This window comes from Festucalex cinctus, chromosome 16 (genome assembly GCF_051991245.1).
Source record: "Festucalex cinctus isolate MCC-2025b chromosome 16, RoL_Fcin_1.0, whole genome shotgun sequence".
In the NCBI taxonomy this organism is placed as follows: Eukaryota; Metazoa; Chordata; class Actinopteri; order Syngnathiformes; family Syngnathidae; genus Festucalex; species Festucalex cinctus.
Genome location: NC_135426.1, coordinates 1,922,501 through 1,946,124, shown reverse-complemented (window position 1 = coordinate 1,946,124; position 23,624 = coordinate 1,922,501). Strand labels below are relative to the sequence as shown.

The 23,624-nt window shown below is 41.6% G+C and overlaps 2 protein-coding genes across 3 annotated transcripts in view; both read right to left on the bottom strand.

Moving 5' to 3' along the window:
* LOC144004205 (fatty acyl-CoA reductase 1) overlaps positions 1–16,300 on the bottom strand; it is a 71,859-nt gene extending 55,559 nt beyond the window's left edge. Inside the window, exons 1-2 of one of the 2 annotated variants that reach the window (XM_077501233.1) lie at positions 16,030–16,300; positions 9,486–9,749 (exon numbers count right to left, since the gene is read on the bottom strand). In XM_077501233.1, coding sequence (XP_077357359.1) covers positions 9,486–9,749; positions 16,030–16,092 — 327 coding nt within the window. In that variant the 5' untranslated portion in view covers positions 16,093–16,300. Of the gene's footprint in view, positions 1–9,485; positions 9,750–15,107; positions 15,388–16,029 lie in introns of those variants that run through there. The other variant, XM_077501234.1, reaches the window with a different exon arrangement.
* A 3,775-nt stretch (positions 16,301–20,075) lies between these two features.
* The window catches only part of magi2a (membrane associated guanylate kinase, WW and PDZ domain containing 2a), a 550,070-nt gene continuing 546,521 nt past the window's right edge, over positions 20,076–23,624 (bottom strand). Inside the window, 1 exon segment of the mRNA XM_077498878.1 lies at positions 20,076–21,236. Coding sequence (XP_077355004.1) covers positions 20,944–21,236 — 293 coding nt within the window. The 3' untranslated portion in view covers positions 20,076–20,943.

Below are 23,624 nucleotides of genomic sequence, written 5' to 3'. Positions count from 1 at the left end.
GAAAACAGGGAAGAAATCAAGTAAGAAATGGAGGAAGTAGCAAGTAATCGGGTAAGCAATGGAGTAAAGTGAGAAGAATTAAGTAAGCAATGAAGTAAGGAGGGTAGAATCGAGTAGCAATGGTGTAAGGAGTGGCGAACTTAATAAGCAATGGAGTAATAGTCACTGTTGAAATCAGGTCACATTTGCATTAGGACTAAGCTCGCATTAGCATGCTATTGCTAATATTCGCAATAGCATGCTAATGTAGCATTTGCATTCTAATCGAGCATTAGAATTAAAATGCTAACTTAGCATTAGTATGCTAAGCTAACCTTAGCATTAATATTCTGAGCTAACATTAGCATTAGCATGCTAACTTAGCATTAGCATGCTAACTTAGCATTAGCATGCTAACTTAGCATTAGCATGCTAACTTAGCATTAGCATGCTAACTTAGCATTAGCATGCTAACTTAACATTAGCATGAGCATGCTAAGCTAACATTAGCATGAGCATGCTAAGCTAACATTAGCATGAGCATGCTAAGCTAACATTAGCATGAGCATGCTAAGCTAACATTAGCATGAGCATGCTAACTTAGCATTAGCATGCTAACTTAGCATTAGCATGCTAACTTAGCATTAGCATTAACATGCTAACTTAGCATTAGCATTAAGAGCTCATGGCATGAATTGGTAGAATATATTGAAGTTGGAATGAAGTGAATCGGATGAAAAATGTGGAAGTAGATATGAAATGTAGAATCGCCCATGTAGATTGTGGGAAATAATCGGGTACTAAAACGGGAATTGTGGGCAAGGTGTGAATTTTGGAACTGAAAAGCTCGAAGACCTAATGGCGTGAAGTGCTGGAATATACTGAAGTTTGAATGAAGTCAATCGGATGAATAATGTGGAAGTAAATGGAAAATGTAGAATGTCGGATATAATCGGGTGCGAAATCGAGAATTGTGGGTAACGCGTGAATTTTGGCACTGAAAAGCTGGAAGAGGTCATGGCGTAAAATGGTGGAATATATTGAAGTTGGAATGAAGTGAATCGGATGAATAATGTGGAAGTAAATGGAAAATGTAGAATGTGGGAAATAATCGGGTACGAAATTGGAAATTGTAAATTTTGGAACTGAAAAGCTGGAAGAGCTCATGGCGGGAATTACCTGAATATATTGAACTTGGAATGAAGTGAATCGGATGAAAAATGTGGAAGTAAATGTGAAATTTTTAATCTACCATTAAGAATAAATGGGAAAAAATCGGGTACGAAATCGGGAATTGCGGGTAACACGTGAATCGTGGGAATAAGAAAAATGGAAGCGATGTTGGCGCGAATATTTGGAATCGTTTGAAATTGAAACGGAATGAATCGGGTGAAAAATGTGGAAGTTGAAACTGGACAAAAAAGTGCCAGGAATAAAATAGAATAATAAGAATAAGAACTAGAAATGCCATTTCTGGGTAAATAACGTGTGAAGGCCAAGATATTGAATGGTATTGAATGATGTTGATTGATATTGAATGATTTTGAATGATACTAAATGACATGGAATGAGCTTAACATGCTGAAGTTGGAATGGTTTGAATTCATCCAGAAATCTAGAAGCAGTTGAAGGATGACAAATAGCACAAAAGTAAAAATAAATCAGCAAGAAACAAGAAAACAAGGAAGAAATCAAGTAAGAAATGGAGGAAGTAGCAAGTAATCGGGTAAGCAATAGAGAAGTGAGAAGAATTAAGTAAGCAATGAAGTAAGGAGGGTAGAATCGAGTAGCAATGGCGTAAGGAGTGGCAAACTTAATAAACAATGGAGTAATAGTCACTCTGTTGAAATCAGGTCACATTTGCATTAGTATACTAAGCTAGCATTAGCATGCTAATCTAATATTAGCAATAACATGCTAATGTAGAATAAGCATTAGAATGTTAACTTAGCATTAGCATGCTAAACTAACATTAGCATTAGTATACTCAGCTAACATTAGCATGCTAAGCTAAAATTAGCATTAGCATGCTAACTTAAAATTAACATTAGCATGTTAACATTAGCATTAGCATGCTAACATTGGCATTAGCATGCTAACTTAGCATTAGCATGCTAAGCTAACATTAGCATTCTAAGCTAACATTAACATTCTAACTTAGCATTAGCATGCCAAGCTAACATTAGCATGCTAACTTAGCATTTTAGCATGCTAACTTAGCACTAGCATGCTCACTTCCTGTTGATTTCAGGTCACTTCCTATTGAAATCGGGTCACTTCCTGTTGATATTAGGTCACTTCCTGTTAAAATCAGCTCACTTCCTGTTGAAATCGGGTCACTTCCTTTTGATTTTAGGTCACTTCCTGTTGAAATCAGGTCACGGCATATCCTGGCAAGAATCCCAGGTATACCTAATCAATTGGCCAAAATGGTCGCCGCCTTGGGGGGCCAGGTTGGCGAGAAACCTGGGCATATCATTTGTCTAAAATGGCCGCCGTGCATGGTAAGTTGGAAAATGGCTGCCGTGCGTGGTAAGTTAGGTGGTAAGATGGGAGAGCATGAATTGGTGGAATATATTGAAGTTGTAATGACATGAATCGGATGAATAATGTGGAAGTAAATGGAAAATGTAGAATGTGGGAAATAATCGGGTGCAAAATCGAGAATTGTGGGTAACACGTGAATTTTGGCACTGAAAAGCTGGAAGAGCTCATGGCATGAATTGGTGGAATATATTGAAGTTGGAATGAAGTGAATCGGATGAAAAATGTGGAAGTAAATGTGAAATTTTGAATCTCCCATTAAGAATAATGGGGAAAAATCGGGTACGAAATCGGGAATTGCAGGTAACACGTGAATCGTGGGAATAAGAAAAATGGACGCAATGTTGGCCTCCAGCCTTCACACAACTCGCAACAACACAACGCAAGGGCCCTCGCAGCCCGGGCCACGTTGGGGTACTTGCACGTTGGTGTACTTGCACATTGGAGTACTCGCACATTGGGGTACTGGCACATTAGGAGCAAAATGTCTTTGAACATGGCATGATAAACCTTTACATGTGGATTTTTTTTTTGGCAGGTGTGATGTGTGTGTCAAGCACAATGGGTTTTGGTGATTGTTAAGATCTGCAAAAATCAGCGTCCTTTTTTATTTTTAGGGAATGTGTTTACCTGATTGGTATTTTTTGCAAAAGTATATATACCCATCATCACTCATACTCATTGCACGATGTTGCTTTTATTGTCCATACAGGCTATCATAAATAAATAAAACAAAATAAAAAAGTACATATGTTTGGATCGGTCTGATACCAGTGAACATCTTGAGTAGTGGAAAGTAAAAGAATATTCATAAATGACTTAGTTATTACACTTACAATGAGTTCACAAATTTTGTAACTCTTCTGAGCAAATATGAGGTAGGTCCAGTTAACGTGTTTGGAGAAAAACGTTGAAGAAAATTCGTAAGAAAAAAAATTGCCACTAGGTGGCGCTATAAGTAAGATGAAATATAAGTTCGTAGATGTGTTAAGGGCTGGAATCTCATCAAATGTGTGAAATTTTGAGAAGATTGGACCATCTGGGTCAAGTTAAAGCAGCTTTTATTGTCACGAAAAATTATCAGACTTTGCGGCACCGTAACGGCCACGCGCTTTGGCGAAAAGTTACAATATTCGGTGTGGGGCATGATCAACATCTTAAGGCGTTTCTGACTAATTTTCAATTGGATCCCTTCAGCGAGCTCGGCATAGTAGCTAAAAGCGTAAAGTGTGACATTTATTATTATCACTAGGTGGCGCTTTATATATATATATATATATATATATATATATATATATATATATATATATATATATATATATATATATATATATATATATATATATATATATATATATATAACCGAATTTTATCGTATATATGTTATGTAAGAAGAAGAAGAATAAGAAGAAGAAGAACTTGATAGCTTCAGGCCTTAAATATAAACATACATGTCAAGTTTGGGATTTTTTGGAGCATGGACCGGGGAGTTATTAAGCATATCCTTTTTCATTGGGAAACACGAAATTTGATGCCCCGCCCTCATCATATAGTATTCCGAAAAGTCAAGATGTTTCCCACTGTCGTTGGCTCAGGTCTTGACATGGTCCAAGTCAAGTCTGAAGTCAGTCGGATGAAACGTGTAGGAGAAGTGGGCAAAAGTATGCCCCCTGTAAATGTGCAAAAATTGTCAAAAATGGGACATTCAAAAATTCGTAGCTCGCTTCCTGTCCATTTTAGCACATAGGTCCAAGAGACTTTTTTTGTAGGTCTTGGGCTCCCTCATACACCTAAAAATTTCCAAAGATCTTGCTTCAACGTACAAGCGGGGCTGCTTAGTTAAACATTTCTAGGGGGCGCCATTGAGTCATTTTTGTAAAAATAGCACAATCCACGATAAAATAATGCTCATTTTACCAGGCCAGATGTGTACGCCAAGTTTCATGAGTTTCTGTGCATGTTTCGGCCCTCAAAATTGGCATTGTTTTCTTGGCGAACAGTGCTTAGCCACGCCCACAGCGTTTCGCGGAAACTCACAAATTTCGTGTTGTGACATCATGAAGGCCTAAACCCTCAAATAATATAAGCAAATATGAGGTAGAAAAATCGTAAGAAAAAAAATTGCCAATAGGTGGCACTATCAGTACGATAAAATATAAGTTCGTAGATGTCTTAAGGGCTGGACTCTCATCAAATGTGTGAAATTTTGAGAAGATTGGACCATCAAGTCAAGTCAAGTTAAAGCAATGGTGTAGAATAACATATGTGTGAAGGCCTCCAGCCTTCACACAATAAGAATAACGGGAATGGTGTAGGATAACATATGTGTGAAGGCCTCCAGCCTTCACACAATTATAGGTAATTCAAGAAGGTTAGGGGGGATTTGGCAGATGCCTCTGGCAGATGCCTCTGCCAAATCTAATATTGGGGTCTAAGGATCTGAGCAATAAAAGTAAAAGGCAAAGCAGCACATACCGTTCTCCACCTATTATTATTATTTTTTTTTACTTGTTAAAGAATAGTGACAACCCCAGCACAAAAAAAAGCCACCCCTCACTCCGCCTCTGGCGTTATACTGTCTATGAGCTGTTTGTCTCATCTGTACGTATTGCGTATAGTTGATACAGTAGTCTGCTCACGAGGTGGGAGTAACAAGATGGCCGCCCTATGACCACAACGGTTTGTACTGGCGTGTATGGGCTATCGGCTATCCATTCATATATACTGGTCAGTGATGCAGACCATTCGCCATTCTTAACTCATTGACTGTCAACCATTTTGAGTGAAGCAGCAAGCCTCTTCGCTCCCGACGGTTTTACTGGATTTGGACTGATTTTGAAAGGCCCACAAAATATAGTGGTGCTTTGCTATCAAAACATGGAATCTACCAAAAGAAAGATGAGTCTCTTCTTTCATCAGAAAAAAAAAAAAAGTAAATTTGTGTCCGTTTCCGTTTTGCAGCAATTAGCATTAGAATATAGTGAAGTTTCATCATTATTCACAAATCTATTTAGAATTGAGAGTAATTGAGCTTTTTGTCATCATGTCCCTGGTTGATCTCTTATACTCTGATGCCACCTGATGGCCGTTTTTGTAATTACTACCATTTTTTTCACCCGTTCTCTGCAGTAGAGAGGCTCCATCAAAGCCTTCTGGATGCTCTAACACAAAAAACAAATAGGTCTTTGGGACACTAAAAAACATTTTAAATAGAAAATATTTATACGTTTTTGGGAGCAAATGAGTTAACCTGGGTTCAATCGAAGCCCAGTGAGTACAGCGGAGGTCAAAACACACACCAGACTCAAACAATTGGCCACGATATGCCTCGTTACATCATTGGCTGCAGGTCATCACGCCACATTGCATGGCTTATTGTCAGTAGTCGACTTGTGACTGTTGTGATGGTACATTGTGCCATTTCTTCATTATTGGAATTCCTTCATACTAGTTGAACAAAAAAAAAAAAAAATGGTTGCATGTCGACATTTGGAAAGAAGAACGATATTTGTCTGCTTGTGTGTTTTGGGACGTTACAGAACTCTCTCGTCATCCAACTTTATGTGTCAAAGGCGGTCGGTGTGAAGTCAAGTCATCGTTTTTCAAATGTGTTTTCTTTTGACAATACAAGCGCTCAAAGGTCGTTGTCTTGACAGCCCCGGCGAGTTACGAGGTGAACACGTGCACGCGCACACACACAACAGGTTTTTCCTCCGGCGGCTTTCATTCTCTTTGTCCTCAGTGGCCTCGCCCCGGCTCGCCCTGACCGAGCGCATCACCCGACAGCAATCCACAGGGAATAAGTTGGCGATGGGGGAAAAAAAAGTTGCGATAGGACAACGTGCTGGCGATGACCTTTGGACGTTCCGCTCTCTTTTCAGCAGACGTGCGGTCGGTCGAGAAGTGACATTGGGCGTTTATTGAAATGCCGGCGGGATCTCATTTCAGCCCGACGTTTCACGCTCAGCTCACAGCGAGGCGTCAAAGTCGTCCCAACAATTAGCCTGTAATGACCTCAACCTGGGTGCAAGAGCGGGAAGCTTATTATTAATAACTCAAACAGGCGATATGCCAATGGCTTTGAAAAAGGAGAGATCATTTGCGGCCAAATTAACACAAACCGGCCTGCAGGTTCCCCTTTGAGCAGCGAGGAGCCAACGACTCTCTCGCCACACGCAACAGGATGCGTGTCAGGTGGTGCCCGATGGCACGCGCATCCGCTCGGCCACCTTTCAACGAGCCTTCCAGCTCCTTCTTCTCATCTGGTCGTGACAAATGCATTATCGTGATTCAATTTCCAGGAAGAAATGCATCATGCTTGGCAGCGGGATACGTTTGCGACACAAAGATTTGCAAAAGGCCCACTGAAATTGGAATTCCTGCACGGCGGCCTCCAACGTGTGTGTGTGTGGTGGGCGGCACAACGGCATTCCGCAAACAACAGAGAAGAGAAGCCAGCCAGTGTGCCCGGCCTCAGTCGAGCAGCCGACAGAGACGAGCGAGCGAGCGACATAACGGCATTCAGATCAGATCCCTTGTCGCCGGGAATGGGATGGGTGTCGATTGCCTAGCAACAGGTGCCAAGGAGGGTGCTCAGTGGCACAAATCCAAGGTTGACTAACCAACTGACTGGGAACGACATTAGTAAAAAAAATTCAACATAAAATTCAAGTTGTCGGACGATGCACAACGTTTTTGATCCTTTCTCCAGCTACAACTTCCTGTAGTAACAAGTGCATGTTTGAATGACGATTTGACTCCAACAGCCGTGGGAAGCAAGTATTTGGATATTCTTGTTTCTCTGATAACTTTTTAGTCTTACTACCTACATTTGGAAACACACATTTCTACTTTCTTCTCCTTACTTTGTCAAAATCAACTCGTTTGCATTTTAAACCAATGGCATGACATCAAAAAGACCTAAAGACAAAGTAGTTCAATCAGTGTCCTTCCTCCCCCCTAATGTTCACAGCTGGATGGACTGGTACAAAAAATAATAATAATTGGGTCAGGTATTTGAACTGTCTGCCCTACACATAATTCTGCCACTGATATTGACTGACTTATGTTGGTTCAGTTTGTCTATATTCCAAATGGATTAATCGACTAAATTGTGGGTCAGTCTCTTGGAGTAAAATGGAGGAAAAAAAAACAAAAAAAAACTGCATTGGTCCCAAAAAACACCAACCTACCAGGCATCTGCCCTGTATCCCTAATGGCCAGTCCAGCCAATGCCATGTCTAGATTATTTTGGAAAAACAAAAAACAAATCAATTAAAAAAAAAAAAAAAAAATTATTGACAATAATATTTTCTATGCAGTCCCTGAATACAACATCCTGATTCATATTGCGTTAGTGGAATATGAGTTAAGCAGAAAAATCCAGCATTTTTTTAAATCAATATATCATAAATTTGAAGGCGGCCATTTTGCCACTTGCTGTCGAGTGAAAACGACATCGCAGTTGCTCAGGTAACAACCAATCACAGTTCATTTTCACAAAACAGGTGAGCTGTGATTGGTCGTTCCCTGAGCAACTGTGACGTCATCTTCAGTCGACAGCAAGGGGAAAAATGGCCGCCCCCTGAGATGGATCAAAACGGCTGGATTTTGCTGCAGAACTCATATTGCGCAAACGTCATACTCATCAGAAAGTCGTGTTTAGACTCGTGAGGTCACATACAACAAATTGTCAAGAAATATTCAACTCTTTACCGCCAAAAAACGAATAACGAATTTACCGAATAACGTTTAGTAACATCACGATGTATGCCGCCATAAACGTTAAATGACGTTTTTTATGTTTTTTGTTTTTAATCAATGGGCAGTGCAACGTTGAATGGAGCACTGTCTGGTCAATGAGTTATGAAATCAAAAACAGCCACTAACTATGGCCAGCAGATGGCAGCATTGCATCTCTTTTCAATGGGCTCAAGCTGTATCAAATTCCAATGAAACATGACAGAACCTGATGAAATGGAACGTTTTGAACTCATTGACTGGCAGCCATTTTCACAGAAGCCACACCCCCTCGCTGCCGGCTGTTTTGCTGGATTTTGACTGATTTTGTAGGGCCCACAGAATATTGTGTTCTATTGCTATAAAACATGGACCAAAGAAAGATCAGAGCCTCTTCTTTCATAGGAAAATAAAGTATATATATTCCTGGTGAAAACACTGACAAAAAGAGCTCGTTGCAACTTGGTCCTGGCTGATCTCTTATACTCTGCTGCCACTTGCTGGCCATGTTTCGTAATAACTACCATTGCTTTAAGCTGCCTATTCATGTCAGAAGTTGCATCAAAGCCTTCTGTATGCCCTTGCATAAAAAAAATAAAATAAAATAAAATAAAAAAAAACGTTTTTGGGAGTTAAGTATTTAAAAAATATATTTATACATTTTTGGGTTTGAATGAGTTAAGGATGACATGAATGATGAAACCCTTTGTCACGTTCAATCTAATTCACAGAGCGTCACGAAACAAAAAAAATAGTGACGTCAAAGTCACTGTTGTGCACAAAATGTATCTTTTCACAAAAAGCTTGTTTTTTTTTTTCCATTTTCACTTATGTCACTCAAATGACCTCTTCAAATGGTGATTACTAAAGAACAGAATAAGGTACAAACATACTTTTTTTTTCTAATGAAATGAATGGAATGCAATCTTTCATGTTTATGCAATAAAAGCAGACTATATTCTGTTTGCCTTGAAGGATGAGTTCAAATGCTCGAAATTGGCTGCCACTGTGGGAGGAGTTTTTTTTTGGATAACGAGCGGCAGTCACAAATACTGGAGTTAAGTTTGACTTCTCCTTTGAGTACACAGTGTGGACTCGAAAATTGTATGGCCAAATGTCCCAATGGCGGGTTCGAGCTGTCGCCACCCGGCCTGCGCTCCGTCAACTTTTTCCACTGAGTCAGCGCGAAGGCGTGAAAAGTATTTTTGGAAGGCCTCACTCACCCTGCACTTGATCATGTCGTCCACCCTCCGCTGCACGGACTGTCCGGCTTTGGGCCGCACCAGCAGGAAGAGCGCCCGCACGTCCGGGCAGCAGCGAAGCAGCTTCTCCACCAGAACCTTGCCCATGAAGCCCGTGGCTCCCGTGATCAGCACGTTCTTGCCGGCGTAGTATTCCGCCACCGACGCTACGCCGCCGTCGTCGTCCGACGGTCCCGTGCCGACGTCCGCTTGCTCCCCCGTGAGCTTCCGCTCGTCGCAGCCGTTCTGCATGTCACAGGAACAATCCCCGCAACAGTGAACAACGACAATCGCCAACAAACATACTGCCTGCCGTGACATCTTCCGAGCAGGGCCCGTCCCATATGCATTTTTTTTAGGCCGATGCCGATTTTTGGCAGAAAAAAAAATAGATTAATCTGTCGATAATTTAAAAATAATACATAAGATAAACTCCTCTTCAATGGGTGCCATTTACACACAAACTTTCGCTATTAAGATTCTCTGCTTTGAATGACCATAAGTCCATATCAAAACATTTCATGAAGTGTACAAGGTTATTGTACAGATTTATGTGTCAATAATAAAACCATTCTTACTTGTTTACAACTGCTATCAAGCATTGACCTTTTTTATTTTTTTTTATTTTGCTTACTTACTGGGACCTCAGGAATTGTATGTTGTGCCATCCCATGTGGAAAGTGGAAATGTGTGTTAAAACAAAAACAAAATCCTTGGATGTTTGAATCCTTGAATTTTGAGAAAAAAAAAAAAGTCTTTGAATCCTTAAAATATCAATGTTATAATATAATATAACTTGAAAGGAAAATGACAAAATAAAAGCAATAAGAAAGTGAAATGAGAATTGAATAAACTAAAATAACTTGAAAGAAAAGCACGCCCAAAGTCGATGCTAACTTCCTGTTAGCATTTAATAACTTCCTGTTAGCGCTAGGCTAGCGATGTTTTAAAAACGAAGCATGTTTTGTCTTGAAATATACAGTGGATGTAATCCTTAACGTAGTGTATTTAGTTTTACAGTTAACGCCAACTGCAGTGTCATTAAACAGCTTAAAGGATGTTTAGGGACAACAGAATAACATACCCTACGCACTTGCTAGTTGCTAATGCTACACAAGCAAAATGGTGCATTCAGGGTACTTTCACAGCGTCAGAAACTACAGTTTTCTTCAATAACGCTTTAAGGGGAAAATAAATCGGCCGTTTGTCCCAGTTGGCCAATGTTTTGAATAATTGGTGGCTGATGAATAGGTTGGGCCCTACTTCCAAGGGCCCGTTGGCTTCCGCAAATATGGATAACGGCAGACTGGTTTGGCCTCGGGTTGGAAGCCGAGCCAGATGCGCCTATCTCTCTCTCCGTCGTCTCCCGGCGACGCGTGACACACTCCGGCCCCGCGCTGGAATTGAACGAGATCGCATCCTGCTCAACGACGGAGCGCGATTATTTGGGCCAACTCCATACGTGCGATAAATGGGGCTTGATTTCCTCCGGGACCACGGACAGCCAACCAGCAGGGCGATAGCCACAAGCTGGGCTCAATAACGTCAATGTTAAACCGAAGCATATTCCATAAAACATCACTTTAATTGATTTGCCTTCAAACAGGAAGAGAGGGCAAAATGGCCGACGTTGCTCGTAAGCAATCTTTTGAGGGATTTCCATTCATGTTTTGACTGTCCCCGTTTTTTATCTGCCCAAGTGCTTGTTCCATTTTTCCGAGGGCGGCCTGACACCAGCAGCGCGTTTGTCAAATCTTGTTTGGGATGTGCTATCGGACAACACCGCCTCCCTCGCGCACATTCTCGTCAGGTCGGCCCAAACTGCTCGTGTCGGAAACAAAATCTTCCTGGGCCACATAACTCAACTATTCAGCTGGGTTTGCTTCCGGCTGCATTCAATGGCGAGAGCTCTTTGATTGGATTCATGCTCCGCTCAAACTTGCACACATCTAAAGAGACAGTCCGTCCTCTGATAAATACGACCACAGTGGTCGAAAGGTAGCACCAAGTGTTGCGTATTTTAGTTTAGCGACTTCTAGCGGGTCGGCCATGTTAAATAGCGCAAAAATACTGGAGGAGAGTTTGGAACCTGGTCCGTCTGGTCGAAAACGAGCGTTTATCCGACTGAGCTATTCATCCAGTTGATTGCATTAGTGTTCACAATATGTTTTGCTAGTTAGGACTACATGTTTTGTACTCTGCCTTTTCCTAATCTCAACCATTGAAGTGTAAAGACGTAATGTGTACCGTACAAGCTCACTGAAAGCCTCATCCATACCGAACCCCAACAATTCGTACCCGACGGCAAATTCACTGAGCGGTTAGCTCAGTAAGTGAGATGTTAAGTCTTCCGCAAAAAAGGTCCGGGTTCAAATCTCCATTTTGCTATTTAACATGGCCACTAGAGGTCACTAAACTACAATACACAACACTTGGTTGCATGTTGGTGCATGGTAAAACGACCAATATGGTCATTATTGTTGAAGGACTTATTGATTACGATATGGTCGTTATTGTTGGAGGACTAATTGATTACGACACCTCTTTGATTTGATTTACGTGCCACTAAAACTTGCACACATCTCAATACAAATCGCGACTGTTGAAAGCGCATTCCCAGACTGTTTTAAGTTTTGACTTCAAGGCACCACTTTTGCAACCTGCGGCCACGCATCGTTGACTCGCCCGGGCCCGCCATTAGCTGGTCCACATGGCGGGGGCCGCGCGTGCGTGCGGGGGCCACGGCCCAACTCGACAGATGCACACGGGATGAGGGCATTACGGACGGACAAAAGCCGACGAGAGTGGCGGCGGCGGGGGAAAAACAAAACAAAACTGAAGGCTGGCACGATCGAGTTAGTACGCTTGAAAGCCATCGGCGGCATTGAAGGGAAGGAAGTCACTTCCACGACCAGCCGGGCAGGCGGGGCGGGGGGTCTTGAAAATGGTCAGACAAATGCTAAGTCAAGATGACAGCAACCAGCACCATGTGCATGTACACAAGAAAAACTAACAGATTGCTTTTAATGTGGGATGGGCCTTGTCATATTTGATTATAGCTTGCAGGCGATATCCGAGGCATGATGCAGCACACGACCTGGCTGTGACCCACGCAGGTGCCCTCAACCACTTGGAGGCCGAAAGAACAATGGCAGGCAGGCACGAGATATGCAACAACGCTTTTGTCCAAATGTGGACAATTACATGTTTAAATATAATTCAGTGCAGCTGGGTCTCCATTTTCTTTTTGCTTTCCATTTTGAAAAAAATAAATAAATAAATAAATGTGAAAAATCTGGTATTGTGTCATTTTTTTCAATGCTACAAATACAAAATTAAAATGTATTTAAAAAATGTGACGTGTTATTTTTGGTTAATTGTATTTTGATAATAAGGTCACTCACATTTTCATGTTTTGATTTTCGGAAGAATTGATCGTGGCAGTTGTGGTGAGAACTGTCTGCCTCCTCTCTGATGTCTAATTCAAGCATTTTTTTTGGACATTTTTATTAAATATTCAACTTCTTTTCTAAAAACACCTGCTGCTGCAACAATGTGCTGTACATAATATCAACCATAAAAACCTCATAAATAATGACCCGCACAGTAAAATAAAAAGAAAAATAACAAAATAAATGTGTTTTTTCTTTTTAACAAAAATTATTGCAGTAGTTCTTTAAATGTCAATCCCGAGTTATGAAAATGTCTGAAAGTTGACTCTGTAAAGTGTTTCCTGTTAACAACACGGCAACGTGCATGTCGGACATCTTGTCGGCACGTCTGTAATTACACCTGCCTGCCTTTCGGGCCCGGACTGAGAAATCCACACCGGCCCACCGGGGTCAAAAGGTCTCCAATGAGAATCTGACTTTTCCGTTTCCTGAAAGGATGTCGCGGTTGGCAATCACTCTCATTTTCTTCTGATTCACTTGTGAGTGCATTTGTTTTTTTTTGTGTCGCGGTTGGCAATCACTCTCATTTTCTTCTGATTCACTTGTAAGTGCATTTGTTTTTTTTGCTGAAATGTGGACATTTGTAGTCCTGTCAGGATGTTCAAAACATTAAAATAGTGTCAGATCATCTTGCATTGTGGTAAATCTCCACACGAGAATCGATTGGAAAGACTTGTGTTATACGATAAGATAGGTGCTGCTGATCCCTTCATGTTTCTTTTGCGTTCATTCATTTACAGTCTGTTTAAAAATCCTCTCAAAAAGTGACTCCTCCTCATCATCATCATCATCATCATCATCCTGCTGCCAGTACATTTTCGAAACGCCCTTCTTCAGGTACAAACACGACTTCAGCAGCTTGGCCAAGGCTTCACATGCTATAATTAGCATGGTATGTCTATACATTAGCACCGTTGAAAGTAAAGTTGACATACAGCAAGAGTGAGTGAGTGACGCTGACTGGTCCCATCAGGCCTCTCCATCACCATCACTGGCTGCCTGCTGGCAGGTTAACGCACGCCCACCCCCCCCCCCCCCCCCCCCCCCCCCCAACACACACACACCACACACACACACACCCTTCTACGTCGGGGTTCAATGTTGTGTCAGCCCTCTCTGGTTATTTCAAAGCACACATAGTGGGACAGCGTGGTGGAGAGACGCTGCAAGGTGATTGAGGGGGAATTTGCCACATGGGAAGAATTCTGCTCCTCTTTCTAATAGTAATACTACATATTACAATTAAAATCCCATAAAAATCTGTTCAAAATGATCAAGCAATTCTATTAAGACACATTACAGATGTTACATCATCATTTAAACCCAAGCAACGTCACACCATGAGTTGTCCCTGTCATTTAACCCAAATAATCCCATTCAAATTCATCCATATAAAGGCAGACGTGGTAAACAACACCAACTTCCGGTTTGTTCAGAGAATAGAGCGGCCAGAAAAGAAAGGGCACAGGAATGGCTGTCTGTATTATTATGTTCATTAGTCCCATAACATAATTTGTAGTCGTAGTTCCAGTCAAATTAATAATTATGAGACGTGGCGGCTTTTCAAAGTAGGCAGCGCGACTTTGACAGGAAGTGGCTAACCGGCTGGCTGGCTAACAGAGTTTCACGCGAGTAATGGGAATCGACTTGGAGATTATAAAACATATGCGTAAAAATGAAACATGGAAAACTTTACATGACAAAAACACGCTGTGGATGTTTCATTGTGAAGGCCAACGTCATCGCTTCCGGTGTGCTTGTGGCTAACGGCTGCACTGCGAGCTAACACCCCCAAGCGGCTGCTGACTGCTTCTCGACTCGAGTCGCCCGCCACTCAGCCATCAAAGGCGGATACGGGCGGCTTCACGTCCGCCCCTCTCCTCTGGCCCTCCATGCTAACCACACCACTCCGTAAAAAGCCGTCAAACGACGCAGGGTGTTCAAAAGTCGCATTTTAAAAGGCGTATATTTGTCCCAAGAGGCGCGTGGGTGCCGATCACTCCCGCCACCCAGCCGACAAAAAAAAAAGAAAAGAAAAAGAAGCGAAGATGCTCCGGGGCGTGGTGGCGATGAGCCTCGGAACGCCGCCGCTCCCGCACGACCCCCCGACTCGATCCGCCGCGGAAAATCGGCTTGTTAGACTGCTTCTTACCGTAGCCATGAGCGGCGAGTTTGCTTCCGTACTTCCTCTCGCTCCTGTCAAGAGGCAGTGCGGCAGCTGCGGTCTCTCTGCCTCCTCCCACCAGCGCTCGGCCCGGCCGCCCCCCCTCCACCGACTCTGATGCTCCCACAACCGTCGCCGAGGAAAAAGAATAAGGAAAGAGAAACCTCCAAACCTCAGACACCGCCCCCGACAAATGTGTCGTCCGTCCACTGAATGAGCCGGCCACGTTACGTGTCACGGCTGTCACCCCAACCGTGGCCCCACCCCTCGCCTCTTCCTCTCGCCTGTTTGGCTGCCGCGACGCCACCAAAATGCCGTCGAAATTTCCGCCGACTCTCTGTGTGGACGCAGGCGGGGAGGCGTTTCTCGCAAGACAGAAACACAATCCAAACTCCCTGGAGTAGTTCACGTTGGTTCATTAATTCGGCGTGTGCCAAAAAACAGAAAAGTATGCACGGACGGAAATGATACTACACCTGTGTATGTTGGCTTTCATCAATGAACACTGGCATTTTAATGCACTGATGATGAATTCGATGATAAATATTGTATTTATACGCTTTTAAAAATCCTGTAGGTTTGTTTCTAAATGTTCCTGATCGAAAGACTGTTGTCACGTGTACCACCGACATTATATTCATGCAGGTTCTTTCCGCATCCTTTAATTAGAATCAAACTTATGACAAGTTTGGTGACAGCCACACCGGTAGTAGTGGGAACACCGACAAGACGAGCTTCCTCGATGACGTCATGACGAGGGTGCGAGCGTGGAAGTGATCACGATCCTCGCGTGGTAGAACAGGTTGTGCACCAGCCGCGGCTAGTGGAGAATGTCAAGTATGTGCAGTGCACGCATGTTTCGAGATAAACTCGCACTTGACACAAGCGGCCCTTTTCCGGCCTCACTCACCTCTGTAGATGCAGATGACGTCTGTGCAGGCTGTTCCTTCCCGTAAAACAAGTTAGGAGTCATTTCAACGTATCCTAATAAGGATTAAGGATTGGATTATTAACAAACGTTTTGGGGTTCTATTTGTATTATGCAATGTATGTATGCTGCCCAAAAAACTCTTGACTAGAACAGACTGAAAGAGGAACTACGAAGCAAAAAAGAAAAAAGAAAAAAAAAAGAAGAGGAAATTGAGTGCGATGACGGTAAAGTACACCAAGAGAAAGTGTTGCAGACATTTCACAACACAGTCGACGCCTTTGAAATAATAAAATATGAACATTGTGACTAATAAAAAAAACGTCTCACGTGACATTGTAAAGGCGACAAGCAGTTGAAAATGTGTCAACAGCGACCTCCAGTGGATATTTCGGGGAAGACAATGACATTTTCATTCAGCGTGCCCTCTTGCGGACAAACGTGGACACTACAAAATTAAAATTCACAAGGCCTTGTATTCCCTGTACTAAAATACCATATTGCATTAAAATATGCCTTTTTAGCACACTACAACAGTGGTCCCCAACATTTTTTTTCCCACCACGGACCGTTTCATACAAGTCAACAACTTTATCGGACCGGCAACCCAGAGTGTGTGGGGGCGTGCGTGTGTGTGTTGGGGGGGGCGTCTGATTACAAACGCAAATCCAGTGTATGTATTTTTATGTACCTGTACTAACAGCACAAACACCATAAGTGTAACAACAACGCACTCCGGTAATGCTTATGAATGATATGCTCGAGCAACAGAAAATCCGGTGTAATTTTTAACAATAATGTGAACTAAGCCCCATTTTTATATATGAGCAGCGTCAACATAAGGCACCACTGGACACGAATAACTCACTCACCATAACACTGGATTCACCTTTCTTTTCTTTTTCTTCTTGGTCATAGGCTCCTGTGTAGTCTCATCACAGGCCTTTTTTTCTCCGTGGCAAAGAAACTTTCCAAATATATCTTTAAAACCTTTTTTTTTTTTTTTAACTCCTTTTACGAACTTACCGATTAGCATCACCGCTACGCGGCTCAGATGGATATTGACATGCGTCAAAAGTCTGTCGTAAACAGAGAGAAATCCGGTGACCTTTCAAAATAAAACATTTTAAAGCCTCGGCTAATCAATTAACCGGAAGTACAGTGCGGTTTTTTTTTTTTTTTTTTTTTGCGACCCGCCACGGTCAAAAATGGCCCACGGTTCGGTGTCGGTGTCACATCTGATCGGGCTGCCAGATTGTATAGGGGTCGCCTGCAGATTACGTCACGCTAAAGGATTGTCCGGAAATTGTCCGTTTACAATTGTTCAAAATAACAAAATTGATGGACTAATTGTAAAAATGTAAATAAACCTAAAGTTATAAAAGCATACTTTAAGAGTGAAAAAAAAAAAGAAAAAAAGATTGAAGCGCCTTCGTGCTTGCCAGTGACGTCAATGCAGCAGCGCTAAAGAAGTTAGCTTCGATTTGGTTTCTTTTTTTTTTTTTTTTAGATGTTCACAAATGAGTAACAAAAAACAGTCTTAATAATTATAATAGGAACACTAACAATCTAAACTGACAATATTTGTCACATCTGAGACAATTATTTGGTGTTTTTATCATTTAGTTAATCTATTTGATTATTTATTCACAGACACGGCGCTCCGCATACGCTTACCACGCACTGCGCGTAGGGCACCAACTGCCTAAGGGGGCACCAAAAAACAAATCAAGCCCGTAAAAATAATCATATTAGCAATTATAATATCAGTGTCTAATATTTAAAATAAAAGCTTGTAAAGCATGTTAATAAATACAAAAAAATAACGTAGCATTATTTACTCGACGAGCGGTATCGCTGGTCTACGTTCGTGCCCCCCCTCCCCTAGTAGTTTGTTCCTATTAGGGAAAGGGGGAGGGCTGCGGGGTGCACTTTTGCTCCAACGGAGCAAACTACTAGGGAAAGGGGGAGGGTAGCGGGGTGCACTTTTGCTCCAACGAAACAAACTACTAGGGAAAGGGGGAGGGGGGTGGTGTATACTTTATGCTTCAATCGCAAATTTGGCATAAGTTTATTCTTGGATATCTGGACATGTCATCAAAAAGGCATCAAGAATTGGGGGCGGAAAAGAAAAAACAATGAGATGATGCTCGCGCGTCACTTGCAGGTATGACAATGACAATTTGTTTATTTTGTAGCAGCTACGTTTACATGACCACAGTTAGCAAAACAAAAAAACAAAAACACTCCAAACCGCCGCAGTGGAATGGTTGTGACCAGCACGTTCATTATACGGTATGTTAAATGGAATGTGACGAGACAATATTGTTTCATATGGAACGGCCAAGAGCGGCATGTACTGGTAAAAGTGTAATTTGAAAATAATAATAATCATCATCTTAAGGCTAAGTAGATTTCCTCATTTCATAGTTTTAACATTATGTCCAGAATTTTTACATAGTGCCCTATCAGTCCTTCTCTAAAAAGGTAGATTATTAAAATTTTCATGTACCTGTGTTTTAAATATAGGCCTGCACAATACCATAATCCTAATCAATTTAGAAAATGTTTGTACCATGGTTGGTTCAAAACCATATTTCATTGTAGAATCCCTGAATATTGTCTTGTATTTCTGAATACAGGATCAATGCTTCAATATGTTCAAGGAGCATTTCACACCCTAACATAAATGCGGAAATTGCACAAAAGCTGTCATATGATGACCTGATAGCCGATTTTGCAGCCCAGAAATGTAGACATGTGCCTCTGTAGGGCCTCTACTAACTTGCTTGCACTTTGTTTATTTCCAGATGTTTATTTGTTAATAGTAGTGGCATTGAATTTTATTTTAATTCATTTAGCTTTATTTATTTGAGTATTTGGTGTCATTGTTAGTTTTATAAAGACTTATTATTTATCACTTATTTTTGTGAACATTTTTAAAACTTCAATATTGACACTTAGAAGTAGGGCTGGGTATCGATTCAGATTTCCAGAATCGATTTAATTCGATTCACAAGGCCCGATTCAATTCATGATTCACAACGATTTTCGATTCAGTTGAGGAATTCATGCAGCACATATTTTAGACAGTCAAAAGTACCAATGCTGCAAAGAGTAGAAACTTCTTGCTATAATTTAATGCATTATTAAGAATATGAATATTTACATTAGGAATTGAATCCATTGCAGTTACATTAATCTGTTTCATTTAACATGGCCTTATAAAAACAATAAATAATAATTTAAATAAATTACAACCACAGCACAGGCTGTGTAAATAAATTGACAAAAATGGGGGGGTTGATATATTGATACATGGTTTTATGTATCGATATTGGGATATGAAAAGGTGTATCGATATGATAGCGATATATTATCGATATTTCAAACCCAGCCCTACTTACAAGTTATTTTGTTTAATAAAGCAAAACTGACAAATACTCAGATATTGTTCATTTCTACCAGGGGAGGGGTGATGGTGTGTGCGGACGGAGTGTTGGGGGGGGGGGGGGGGGGGGGGCACCACAAAACATTTATGGTTAGGGCACCAAAATGGCTAGCGCCGGCCCTGTTTATTCAATATATTTTGCTTTTATATTTTTCGGTTTATTTACGTTTTTACAATTTCAGTCCGTTCCGTCCCATTTTGTGATTTAAATGACATCTTGAATATTTCCTTTCCAATGCTTGACATCAACTGGTTCATTTCCAGCCAATCCTGTAGCGGGAAGTGTTCGTCAGGCGACCCGATAGCATCTGGCAGTTCGATCACATCTGACACCGACACTGGTGGTTGGGGACCATTTTTACAAGATGAAACATGGCGTATGGTGCAATACCCTAATCAAAAACGTCAACAGAACTCCTTTTGAGAATGTGCAAATGGAATCTGAACTTCCTGGGATGCACAGGCAGACAAGTGCTTCAGGTCAATGAAAAATGATTGCTGCCATGTAATTAATCACCCTGGCATATGAATTCATAATGAACGAACCTAAGTTTGGCATAGTAACTTAGTACATTGCTTTACTGTTGTGTCAATGTTTTGATTTTATTCCTCAGAGTATCATACAAGATTTCTGGCAAGAAAGAAAAGTATGTCATATCTTCATAGTGCTGCATTTTTTTTTTTTATCATAAAAATAGTTGCTCCGCATAACCTACAAGTCTTGGTGACCGCTGATAGAACACCGAGTCATGTTTTTTTCTTTTTCTTTTTTTTCCCCAGTTTGTTTTACACCACACAGTGATTCTGAGCTGCGTCGTCGTCATCAACACACACACACATTTTGGTTTTCCTTGGCCAACAAAAGTGATGAAAAAGACAAAGATGACGCTTGCTCCCATGTTGTGCTTGATGGTTCCTCATCGCCGTGGCAACCGAGACGACGTCTTCTGCTTGAAAGAGTGTCGGTGGACTCGTTTGTAGAAAAGTGCATAAGAGCAGGGAAGCCATTTTGGCACACGAAGGACCTGCGGGACAAAAAAAAGCACACAAGCTCGCCACGTCGTCAACTTCACAAGACATCATGTATGGTCGTCATGGTTACTAGCAGCCATTGGAAAAACATCTAGGCTCCGCCCCCTCGCTCCTTCCTAAGGCACATCCATGCCGTCCTCGTTTCTCAGCTGTCCGTCCGTCCGTCCGTCTTATTTACACGCTGATTGTTGTTGGGCCCGCGCAGTCCGCTTAGTCCCACAAAATTTTATCGTACAAAAAAGTTGCTTACATTTGATTGCTTCTCAGTTTCTCCAAACGGATCAACGTCCAGTTTGTTAAGGTGGAGGGTGGCCAATAATTGAGTCCGTAGTCCAATAAATAAAAGGAGGAGGATTTGAGGAGCGGTCCCGCACGGATTCCTCGCTTGCTCGCTCGCTCGCTCTATCCGTCTGTTACCTGGCCGACGTTCCGGCACGCAGAGTGGCGGAAAGCTTGTCCGATCCGGGGATCTTCCAGGCCCCCGGAGAAACGGCGGACTTCCTGGCCGCCGATCGCGAGCCATTCGTCCCGTCGGCATGCACAGCGGGAACGCCGCTTTCTCCGGGAATTCTCCTCTCGCCCGAGCGTCCCAGTGCGCCTTGGCGCTCCTCACCCCCGACGCGGGCGGACCGGCCGCCGTCGCTCCCGATGCTCGCCGTTACTTCCGGCAGGCTTGGAGAGGCTGAAGGGCGAGCGTCCCAATTGTCTGCAAGAGAAAAGGCGGCATGTGGGGATGGAGTCAGGATGGATGAAAATGAGCGCAACGTCGCCACCGACGCATGCCACTTCAACAACCGGCCGGCATGCCGTCAAAATAAAACACATGCCACGGGGAAGTCAGTCGGTCTCCAATATGCCATCAAGCTTCAACAGATTTGACATCACAGAATGTTTGTTTGTGACTTTGCGAGTGTGTGGATTGAAAAGGCCTGGTGGTGTCAACCAACGAACCATGAGCCAGTCTGCGTACTGTTTGTTCAATTTGTATTGTTTTCTATCACAGCTAGCTTTAGCATCAATATGTTTCAGTCACTGATCTACATATATGAGTGGCTAGCCGATAGGTCAAGACGTTTGAGGTCGCGAGGCTGCCATATTGCTCCTCCCAAGAAATGATCCGATAAATTTACAGTATCCAAATTGGAGAATATTTGAGATACTACGTAGTAGAAATAGCATGATTTATGCTGTTTTCAATTTTTAGCATTAGCATCACCAGCTGCCAAGAAATGCTTTCTTGTTCTTGATTTGTTTTGCCAGTCAGCAACAGTTTGAACACACACTATCGACACCTATTGGACCAAAGTGGAACAGCAACGACTGTAAGCTTTCCACTTATTTGGATGAAACGTTTCATTATTTGATTTATTGGACTGATTTGACAAAATGTCCGCCTTTGTTAACATGCAGTGGCATGCTGAGACTTCCATGGTTACTTTGGAAACTCAAACAGCATCCAGTTGACACAGACTGAACTGAAAGGGTGTACAAAAGTATTGGGACACATGGCCCTATCCAAAAAGTGACTTTCTGAAATATGCCAAGGGATACCGAGATTCTTGTAATCCACAATGAAGAAGCTGAAAGGAAATTAATTGATTCAAAAGGTGTGTCACAATACTTTTGTTCACTTGCTGGATGCACAAATCAAACACGATGATGATGACCACACCAGTGAGTAGCATTGGCGCTACTCGCGCTCTAACGTTACAGAAAAAAAAAAAAAAAAAAAAGTCCATATCATTTGCATTGCCATTTGGTATGCTGTTGAATTGAGTAGATTGAGTAGGGTCAGATGAAAAGCCATATCATGTAAAATGAGATAACAAATTAATGGACTAGACTCAATTCTTAGTTAGAGACCAATTGGTGTCTGTAGGACTGAATCATTCTTTGGCCTCTGGGTGTAGTTCCTCAAAGTAACCACCAGATGCCGCCAAACCTGTACAACTAAACCACCCACTCAGCATTGCCCGGACATTCCATATAAGATACAAATTGAGTGTAAATAAATGATATCCTGAATTAAATAATAATACACAACACAATCTATATTCGACAATTGTTAACCTGATTTTTGGATCAATGTTTGTAGCACATTGAAAGCCAACTATGAAGTTTTGCTGTCTTTTCTTTTTTTCTCTTTTCTTTTATTTATAAGTGATACTGTCTTTTATCGCTGATAATATTGCTGTAACTGCATTGAAAAGATTATCTGTATGTATTGTTTGATTTAACAAAGATATATACAAGATGTGCAACAGAGATTAGAATTAACCTGTTAAGTGCCGTGAGAGAATTTGGGATTTAACATGTCATGTATATATATGTTATTCATGCTTGCTTAATTAATATATCTATGATGTTATTTATTTTAACGTTCATCATTGTCGAATAGAGCTGAAGACCTTGACATATTTTCATGTATGACTCATCATTCAACGTTGTGTATCCATGACACATTTGTAAAGAATGTATGACTTCATCTTCATGGCTCGTCTGTGGAAAATTACTGGAAATGAGTCCCAACAAGTGCGACTTGATATGAGGAGGCGGAAGGACATTCACGGAAGAAGTCGGTGGTCTGACCGTAGGGGATAAAAAGCCGTCACCAGCTACGATCGGGGCTCTTTTTTCTTTACCCTGCGATCTGGTCTGGATGGGGAGTATTGCTGAAGATGGATTTATGCCTGTTTGAGGACTTTGGATTTTTACGAAGGACTGGAACCAGCCGTGAATGGAATTATCTTCAATAATTGGTAATGTACAACTTTTTTTTTAGCAATAATGATGTATAATAGGAAGATATGAATGACTAATCGCGTGTTAGGGTAGGGGCCATTTAATACACTCCCATATCTTCAAATTATTTTTGGCCAAAAACATCTTATTGTCAATCAGGTCTTAAGCTTTTCCGAGAAATGATCAATCTCAGAAAGCTTATTGTAAAAGGTTATATTATTCTTAATCTCCTGTCTTTATCTTATTTTATTTTATTTTATTATATTTTTATTGATTTAAGGTTTTATCATTAAAGGTGATTGTTATGATTAATATTGGTTGTCTTATTATTGTCAATAAAATTGTTTGAAAG